Source organism: Parambassis ranga, unplaced genomic scaffold, assembly GCF_900634625.1.
Source record: "Parambassis ranga unplaced genomic scaffold, fParRan2.1 scaffold_22_arrow_ctg1, whole genome shotgun sequence".
Taxonomy (NCBI): Eukaryota; Metazoa; Chordata; class Actinopteri; family Ambassidae; genus Parambassis; species Parambassis ranga.
The window spans coordinates 532,836-543,100 of record NW_021144778.1 but is presented as its reverse complement, the minus strand read 5'-3'; the positions used below and the strand labels follow the sequence as shown (position 1 = coordinate 543,100).

The 10,265-nt window shown below is 42.7% G+C and overlaps 1 protein-coding gene across 1 annotated transcript; it reads left to right on the top strand.

Annotated features, from left to right (window-relative positions):
- The first annotated feature begins 3,618 nt into the window (after window positions 1-3,618).
- LOC114430287 (coiled-coil domain-containing protein 39-like) lies at window positions 3,619-4,262 on the top strand. Its single transcript, XM_028398595.1, has 4 exons — window positions 3,619-3,671; window positions 3,759-3,950; window positions 4,029-4,132; window positions 4,226-4,262. Exons 1-4 carry the CDS (start codon window positions 3,633-3,635, stop codon window positions 4,260-4,262), a joined length of 372 nt encoding a protein of 123 aa, XP_028254396.1. The 5' UTR covers window positions 3,619-3,632.
- Window positions 4,263-10,265: the final 6,003 nt, after the last annotated feature.

The following is a 10,265-nucleotide window of genomic DNA, read 5'->3' as shown; positions in this document are numbered from 1 at the left end:
AGTTAGCTACTTAGCTTTAGCAAGTGGCTAATGAGCTGGAACAAACATTTTGTCACTCAGTGGTGGGAGTTGAACAACCTAGTCAAATATCAGCCTGACATTCCTAGAAGAAGAGAATGTTTCTTCATTGGAAGGAGGCCTGAGGTGTGTCACAGAATTGCTGAGTTAGTGCTGGAAATCATGTTTGGATCCCTACAGGGTCTCTGTAGGACCCAGAGGACAGAGAGTCCCACAGTGCAGACAGGCCCCCCTCTCAAAGGGGACAGGCAGGACATCTGGCCGGGGGAGAGGGAGGGGCCAGGTGGAGGGAAAGACAGTGCAGCAGCTCATTCTGCTGCAGACAGAGGGAGAGAGCAGACCACTCTGAGAGAGCTCCAGCAACTGTAAGTTAAGCTAGTTTCTTCTTCATGCTAATAGCTTAGCATAGATCCCTGTGCAGGTCAAAACAGCTCATATTACCAGTGTTGATGCATGTACTTTTATACAGCTTCAGTGATTTGATTCTGCAGGATCTGTAGCTGTAAAATTACAGCTGAAAAACTTTTCTGTAGCATAAAAGTCAAAGGATTCAATCTAGGCCACCTGCATTGCTGCATTAATTTCAGATTGCAACCTTTCTCCCAGTTTTTCTTTGATGTCAACAGGCATCAAGTAGAACCAGAGATATATGATATATTAATGCTGAATGAATCTTGAACCCCATTTTCTTTCAGATGACAAAGCCTAAGCAGATGCTTACATGTCCTGTATGTGGTGGGACCTTCTGGTACGCCTCCAGGCACCTAATGAAGGCCCACCACATACAGAACACACAGGAGTGCACCCTGGTCAATGGTCTGGCCACAGGCCATATAGCCCTTGGCTGTGTGCAGTGCCAGTGGGGACGGCCTGCACCAATTGCAGGGAGCTGGCGGCCAAAAAACGGGCTCTTCGGGAGAAGCTGGCACAGCTGGAGGTGAGTGAAGGGTAACAGTATGGCTTCACTTCTACGTAAATTGTATTCACATACAATGCACTTCATCTTCTCTCTCTACAGAGAAAGCTGCAGGGGGCTGGAAAAGAAGAAACCCTCTGCTCCAGCCACTGAGGCAAGTTGTTCCCCAGCAAGAATTTCACCAGCAGGAAAATGCCAGGCTCTGATCTAATGTTTCTTTTACAGCCTCAGTCATCATCCAGCTCTGGTGAAGATTATATGGTAGAGGAGGGGTGGTGGGATCAGGTGCAGCAGGAGGCAGAGTTAGCACATCTGGAGGCTGTGCAGGCACCGGTGGAGGTGGAGCCATGCCTCCTGAAGAGCCAACCCTCTGCTTCAGCCACTGAGACAAATTGTTCCCCAGCAAGAATTTCACTGTCACCGGCAGGAAAATGCCAGGCTCTGATCTAATGTTTCTTTTACAGCCTCAGCCGTCATCCAATGGGGGTGTGGCGGTGCCGGCAGAGGTGGAGGTGGAGGTGCCTGACTTTGACGGCGGGGAGGACAGGGCTCTAGACTAACTTTTTGCACTGGTTGCACTGGTGCGCCTAACTTTTTTTCTTAGGTGCACCGGCACAAAATTTAGGTGCACCGCATCACACTTCCATATATTTTTGTACGCATCAGTACATTTTGTACATACATATCATCTTAAAATGAGTTTGGACCTTGTATAATGAACACAGTTACATAAAAAGTATTTTAAATACTGATAAAGTACTGATAGTACTCATTCAATAATTCAATACTCATAGGTTGTGAGTCCGATCTAGGGATGACCATAACATGGGGCACTCAGGAGAAAAAAACATTCCTTTAGAATCTGGCTTTTATCAGGTCAGAGGTGCTGCTGTCCTTAGTCTGAATTTATGACCATCTCGTACCAACCAGAGCTCCAGAGAGCAGAAAAACAACTGATCTCATCTGCCACAGCCTGAACTGCAGAAAACAAAGTTATATGACACACTATGAAATTACTTCTTAAATGTATTTTACAAGCTGACCGGAAGCATTACTTCTGGTCTCGCGCTGCCTCCTTGTGGCGACATGCCGAACGGGGGGTTTGCTAGGGGCGACTGACAACAGACCTGAGCCCTAGCAACCGGCAGAGAGACGCTGTATAAAGCCGGAGTCAAGAGATATTGCTGAGAATTACTGCGTTGTTGCTTTCCATAGCATTTGTCAGGCGCGGTGTTAAAATGGAATCTATGTCTGAAGTTCTCGACCCAGTTTTGGCTGAAGTGGGGTGGGGTAGCCGTTATGCTGTCCCCGAGCTCAACGCTGAAAACAAAGCCTTACTGGAGGAGGTGAGGAAACTTATTATTAACATGTTTAATGGCACAGACGTGTTTAGCTTCCTTTTCTCTGTTTGTTTTTGGGTGTCATCATGTGGGTCGTTTAAAATTACTCACTGAAGAATAATGTTGTAACACAAACCGTTGATGAGGTTTGTTTTGACTGAGTGCAGGTTGTGCACACGGTCCTCCTGCAGTGACACCAGGGTCACTGTTCAATTCATTATTTTAAATATTTAAGAGCAGCTGAAATTTCCAAATAAAATGTAACATTTGAATCTTTTTTTCTTGTTAAGTGTCAGATATGTATGTATGGACAAAAGGTCCTCACTTTACACTTTAGATTGTGTTTTCTTAATGTTATTGCACATCGGTTTTCGGTATCTGAATTTTGATTCACTGTGTGCTGTGTCATGATGATGTCAACAGATTTGTAGAAAAGAGATAGAGCGGACACAACTGGAAGACAAACTGGAGAAAAACAAGGAACAAAAGAAGAACATGGCCAATTACCTAAAGAATATTAAAGAAGAGCTGGAAAACACTGAGGTCAGTATCTATGAGTTGTGATATGTTTGTTTTGTGGTGGGTTATGCAGTGTGTGTTATTTGTGTTGTCTAGGCTCTGTGTGAGGCAAAGGAGAGAGAGATAGAGTTAGAGAAACACCTGACAGCCCTCGCGGAGAGAGAAACTAGCCGTCTGACTCAGGACACGGCTAAGAAGCTCCTTAGGAGAGAGGAAAAACACGCTGGAGGTCCGAGCCTTTCATAAATAAAAAATAGAAAAGAGAAGTAGCTATAGATTGTGATGCCACAATAACATGTATCTGTATCCCCAGAACAACATTTTCAAGGCCAAACAGAAGCTGGAGGAGTTCAGGCAGCAGATGAACTGGGACCAGCAGACAATGGATTGCATTTTGGAGGAGTCAGCAGGCAAATATGAGGACACGATGGCCATCAACAAATACGCTCAGCAAGATGAGCAGAGGATCAAGGTAAAGAGATGAAAACATCTCTCTTCTGCAGCACTTACAGCTTTGAGTTATCATCAGCTAACAGCTGTCTAACCTCCCCTGCTGCAGTCGCTCATTCTGGCGATAGAGAAGAAGTCTGTGGAGGCCAATGAAAAGCTCAAAGCACTCGATAAAGAGAAGACTGAGACAAAATTAGCCCAGGTAATGTGTAAAAACACAGCACATCCATGGTGTTATTACTAACAGTATGTGTAGGCAGTTGTGGTTTCCCATTAAAATCCCTCTGCTGTCGTACCAGCTTGCATTGGATAAGGTGACAGAGAATCTGCAGCAGGCTCACCTGGAGACACAGCAGCTTACCCACCTGTGGGAAAACACTATCAAGTACATGAAGCAACAAGATGCTGAGATGCAGCAGTGTGCACTGGTAAAGCATGGGACATTAAACATCTACTGGTCATTCATTCTAGAGTGAATTCACACAGGAGTCTTTTCTTTTAAATTATTATTGCAGCAACTTGCAAAAGCCAACCAGAAGCTGAGGGAAAACAGGGCCGCCATTGCAGAGAAGAAGCACCTGATGGAGATCCAGAGGAACAACAGGAAAGAAACCGAGAGGAAGTCAGCGGTGGCCAACAAACAGGCAGTAAAACTGCAGCAGGAGCTGAAGGAGCAGGAGAGTGACTGTGGCAGGCTGCAGGATGAGGTGCTGAATGTGGACTAATAATAAACTGCCTTCATATTGATATTATTATAAGTGAACTGACTCTCGTGTGTCCCGCAGCTGAAAAGCTGCAAAGGCAACCTAGAGAGAACAACCTCTGATGTGAAGATGCTGACGTCCCACATATCCACGATGAAGAAGGACATCCAGGACTACAATGACAAGTCAGTGTATCACAGCAGGGCTCTGTGTGTGTATTGACTGGAGCTGTGGTAATGTACTACACAATGTCTGTTTTATGTTTCTGTGTATTTTAGACTGAAGGAAGCCAAGATCCACAATGCTCAAAGCTAATCCTCAAAGCTAAGAATGGACCTGACAGAAAGGCTGTATGCACTGTGATTTTAAACTCATGGGTTCCCTATCAGGACAGCATGGTGGAGCACAAGTTTATGAAGCTAGAGGTGGAGCGTATGAGGGATCTGCTGTACAACAAGGCAGACGGCGTGCTGTCTTTGGAGAAGAGGAAGCTGAACCTGCAGAAAGCTATGACAGAGAGGGAGGATGAGATCAAGGTGTACAAAGAAATGCTCAGCCAGCAGCTGAAGCTCGGTGAACAGGAGAGGCAGAGACTCAGGTAAAAAAAAAACAAATCACTCAGTTCTCAAAGGTTTGTCACATCACTCAATGTCAATCATTGTGTCTCAGTGCTGAACTCAATGAGAAACTGTCCAAGACTGAAACCATTAAGAAACATTTTGAGGTTGTGACCCTGACCAAGGCAGGTCCTGAGGCGGAGGGGGAGCAGTCACAGGCTTACTACATCACTAAGGTCGGAGCTCTTCACACATAGTCTACTGAAGCACACACCATGGTTCCAGACTTTTGCATCATCTGTGTGTGCTTTTCACCAGGTTGCACAAGAGAAAGGGGAACTTAAGCAGAAGGGTGATGAGCTGGATGCTAAAATCCACAAGCTGGAGCAGGAAAAGAGAGCTCTGGAGAACACCAACCAGCTGTTCAGCAACTCTAACTCTGTATACCGCAAATCTTTCAACAAAGCTGAAGAATCCAGTATGTAAACCAACCACAGCCCTCTTCAACTGTATACTTGTTGATTGATTGATTGTTAAATGATGGTGGCAGCTTTAATTGGCCACAATGTAATTTGTTTTCGTTTTAGGTCCGGACTATCAGGAGAAGTTGAAGCTGGAGGAGCAGCTGAGAGCTGCTGAAGTGAAGCTGAAGGATAACAAACGATCCAAGAGCTCCAACAGGACATGCAGGTTATTGTTGTTTATAGCCAGTGTAGAGCAGATCACTGAGAACGAAGCAATTAGTCTTCAACGGCTCAGGTTACATTCAGACTGATTCTGGATTAACTGGATCTTAACCATGCAAATACTTTGTTAGCTCATATATCATTAGCATAATGGTCAACATTCAGCAGGCAGTAATAGTTAAATTACTGTTTTTTTGTTGGAAGTCAGTGTATTATCACTGCAACACAGTGATGGATATGCTTTGGGCCAAGTTAGAGAATCAATCATTTACACACTTAGTCCAGCACCCATGGAGCACACAGATCCCTCCTTTGTAGAAGTCGCCCACAGACCATGTGGCCTAAAGATGCATCTCTTTTGTGCAGCCATCACTGCACAATACTACAGGGAATACAGAGGGTGTATTATGTAGCGCCCCTGTGAAAGCTTTAGACCAAAAATAAACTTTTAACTATCTATTAACCCTCATGCATTGTTCGCAAACACTACCCTAATGTGTTGTTCGGGGACAAAAACGTCCCCTAACTTTAACGGTTTTAAAAATATATTAGATAAATATTTTTTTGAAATTTTTTTGCATAGACCTTTTAATTAACTTCAGTTCTAATCAACAGTAGTGAAAAAATCATTTTCCCCCAGGATTTTAACCCTTTAATCACCAATTTTATGAGGGGTGGTGCTGAAAATTGAAAAAAAAAAAACACAAAATGGCTCATTTTTAATAGAAAAGGTGAATGTGGACTGGATTCTTTTGAACCTTTATTACAGTCTTGGTCATGTCAAACATCAGTAAAAAAATTGACTTGATTGCATTATTAGTTTTTGCACAGCACTGGATTTTCTTTTTTTCTCCCTAATGTGTTGTTCGGGGACAAAAACGTCCCCTAACTTTAACGGTTTTAAAAATATATTAGATAAATATTTTTTTGAAATTTTTTTGCATAGACCTTTTAATTAACTTCAGTTCTAATCAACAGTAGTGAAAAAATCATTTTCCCCCAGGATTTTAACCCTTTAATCACCAATTTTATAAGGGGTGGTGCTGAAAATTGAAAAAAAACACACAAAATGGCTCATTTTTAATAGAAAAGGTGAATGTGGACTGGATTCTTTTGAACCTTTATTACAGTCTTGGTCATGTCAAACATCAGTAAAAAAATTGACTTGATTGCATTATTAGTTTTTGCACAGCACTGGATTTTCTTTTTTTCTCCCTAATGTGTTGTTCGGGGACAAAAACGTCCCCTAACTTTAACGGTTTTAAAAATATATTAGATAAATATTTTTTTTAAATTTTTTTGCATAGACCTTTTAATTAACTTCAGTTCTAATCAACAGTAGTGAAAAAATCATTTTCCCCCAGGATTTTAACCCTTTAATCACCAATTTTATAAGGGGTGGTGCTGAAAATTGAAAAAAAAAACACACAAAATGGCTCATTTTTAATAGAAAAGGTGAATGTGGACTGGATTCTTTTGAACCTTTATTACAGTCTTGGTCATGTCAAACATCAGTAAAAAAATTGACTTTATTGCATTATTAGTTTTTGCACAGCACTGGATTTTCTTTTTTTCTCCCATTTTGTCCCATAGACTTACATTATAAACACACTTTTTTTGACTGCACAGCCATGGCACTAAATAATCATGCATTCTTGATTGTTGGTGGTTTACCCTGTTGGTAGGAGGTAAAATTTGTGATTTTTACAGTTAACAACTTAATTACCATATTAACCCTTTACCTGCAGGCCTGTGCTCATGTACTGTAGTTTCTGGCTTGTATATGGAGTTATAGGGAGTATTTTAGCACATAATTGTGTGTCTACACACTGTGTGTGTATGTTAGAGAGGAAGAGAGCCATTTGCACACTGATCTTGTTGTCTGTGAGTACACACAACCACAGAGTCTTCATAGTAAACAAAAACAAAGAAAGTGTTGCTATGCACGTGTGGCCCTTTGATGTCTACAGGTGCAGACTAAACAAAACAAAAAGGCAAGTGGTCTTACATGTGACCTTGTGGTCATTTGATGGTGAGAAGAGCAGAAAGCAACATGAAGAGAGGATTCACTTGTGCACAATCTCTGGAAATGATTGTGCAGCCTGGCTCTATGAAGGGCCAGGCTGTGAAGCTGTGAAGGCTGCACAAGTAGATCCGTCACTTGTTCACAAGCGAATCCTTCATTCGTTCACAAGTGAATCCTTCACTCATGCACAGGTGAATCCTCTCTTCATGCTGCTTGCTGCTCTTGTCACCATTAAATGACCAGGAGGATGCATGCAAGTCCACTAGTGTTTTTGTTTTGTTTAGTCTGAACCTCTCAGCATCAAAGGGCCCGGCACTTACTTTTAGGGCTGCAACAAATTTACTTTACTTTACTTTACTAAACTACTTTTAATACTAATTTTAGTAGGGGACTAAACTGTAGATTAGATTTGGTTAGTCAATGATTATTTATTATGTTATCAAGTTATCTATCTATGGTGTCTATTTAGTAACATGCACATGTACGTATGGTTGTGTGGAGCGCAACACACCATGGAAAAGGGGCACTTAGACCTCACTTAGACTAATTCAGTGATCTCAACTGAGACACTAACCTAAAAGTAAAGTCACTCTACTGGAGGACGTGTTTTCCGAAAGCTAAAAAAAAAAAAAAAAACAGCTATTTTACCCATCCACAACTTCAGACGCCAGAACTCCTGGATGTTTTCATTTTACATGCTTATGCATCACCGTTGTACGTCTGAATTAGGTACACTTCACTTACTTAGTAACTTTATTTTCCTGACTTTCCTTCCCTGACAGTGTGCAAATGGCTCTCTTCCTCTCTAACATACACACACAGTGTGTAGACACACAATTATGTGCTAAAATACTCCCTATAACTCCATATACTTAAGCCAGAAACTACAGTACATGAGCACAGGCCTGCAGGTAAAGGGTTAATATGGTAATTAAGTTGTTAACTGTAAAAATCACAAATGTTACCTCCTACCAACAGGGTAAACCACCAACAATCAAGAATGCATGATTATGTAGTGCCATGGCTGTGCAGTCAAAAAAGTGTGTTTATAATGTAAGTCTATGGGACAAAATGGGAGAAAAAAAGAAAATCCAGTGCTGTGCAAAAACTAATAATGCAATAAAGTCAATTTTTTTACTGATGTTTGACATGACCAAGACTGTAATAAAGGTTCAAAAGAATCCAGTCCACATTCACCTTTTCTATTAAAAATGAGCCATTTTGTGTGTTTTTTTTTCAATTTTCAGCACCACCCCTTATAAAATTGGTGATTAAAGGGTTAAAATCCTGGGGGAAAATGATTTTTTCACTACTGTTGATTAGAACTGAAGTTAATTAAAAGGGCTATGCAAAAAAATTTCAAAAAAATATTTATCTAATATATTTTTAAAACCGTTAAAGTTAGGGGACGTTTTTGTCCCCGAACAACACATTAGGGGGTAAAATTTGCCCACAGTGTACCGTTGACCTATGAAAAATTTTCAAATCATATTAACAAAATTTATGTAAAATTAAGCTTATTGAGGAAAAATGATTCAATTTGTCCACATATTGACAAAGTTATGGCCAAAATAAACAGAAAAATTTCTCTCAGAGGACAAAAATGTCCCGAACAACGCATGAGGGTTAAACTATCTGCCTGACATTGATCTCGTATGAATCTCTGTGTATGTGCATGTTCAGCTTTAGTGTATTCATGGGTGTGTGTCTGTTTCCAGGACAAGAGGACCAAGAGGAGGGAGAAAAGAGAATAAATCAGACACTCCTGGAGAAACTGAACAAAGACATCACATTTCAGAAGGGGAAACTCGACAGAGCCACAAAACAGGTTTAAAATCAACCGCTCATTTCATGACGTGGCAGTAAACACAGGGGGTGTTGTGTGTGTATACAGAACACCACCTGTTTAATTCTGTAATGTCCTGCTGTTTTCCAGTGCTCCAAGCTGACCACAGATCCGCTCAGCAAAAAACACCAAGAGTGAGACTTTTGAAGAGAAGGACATTAAAGTGACAGAGATGAAGGAATTTAACAAGGTTATTGACAAGATGCTGAATGAGGCCATGGAGAAAAACCCAGACGTCAGACCGGCGCTGGAGAAATACTTCCTGCAGGTGCAGAACAGCTCAAACAGCAGGACTAATGCAGCCACAGCAGCGTACCCTTTAATGCTCCTCTCTATTACCCCTCACAGGCCAATGTGTCTCTTCCACCTCCTCCTTCAACTCCTTCCACCCAGCGGAGCTTCAGGACAAACTCTGCCCGCAGCTCGACCACTTCCAGGTCAGGCTTACCCTGAAATGGGTCACACTAGAATACTACACTGATAACAGTTCACCTTTAACAGTCAGTCAGCTCCACAGCTGCAAGGTGTTGGTGATAAAAATGCACAAGATGAATACGACTATAAACAAAGTATAACGAATCGGACTTTGCAGTGCGCAGTGCGGACCAGTGCAGCCTTTGCAGTGTGCAGTGCGGCCTTTGCAGTGCGGACCAGTGCAGCCTTTGCAGTGCGGCCTTTGCAGTGCGCAGTGCGGACTTTGCAGTACGCAGTGCGGACTGTGCAGTGCGCAGTGCGGACTTTGCAGTGCAGCCTTTGCAGTGTGCAGTGCGGACTTTGCAGTGCGGCCTTTGCAGTGCGCAGTGCGGACTTTGCAGTACGCAGTGCGGACTGTGCAGTGCGCAGTGCGGACTTTGCAGTGCAGCCTTTGCAGTGTGCAGTGCGGACTTTGCAGTGCAGACTTTGCGCACTGCAATGTCCGCACTGTGCACTTGCACTGCTAAGGGCGCACTGCACATGCAAAGGCCGCACTGCACACTTCAAAATCCGCACTGCGCACTGCAAAGGCCGCACTGCAAAGTCCTCACTGCAAAGGCTGCACTGGTCCGCACTGCAAAGTCCGCACTGCAAAGTCCGCACTGCACACTGCAAAGGCTGCACTGCAAAGTCCGCACTGCGCACTGCAAAGTCCGCACTGCATACTGCAAAGTCCGCACTGCAAAGTCCGCACTGCGCACTGCAAAGGGTGCACTGCAAAGTCCGCAC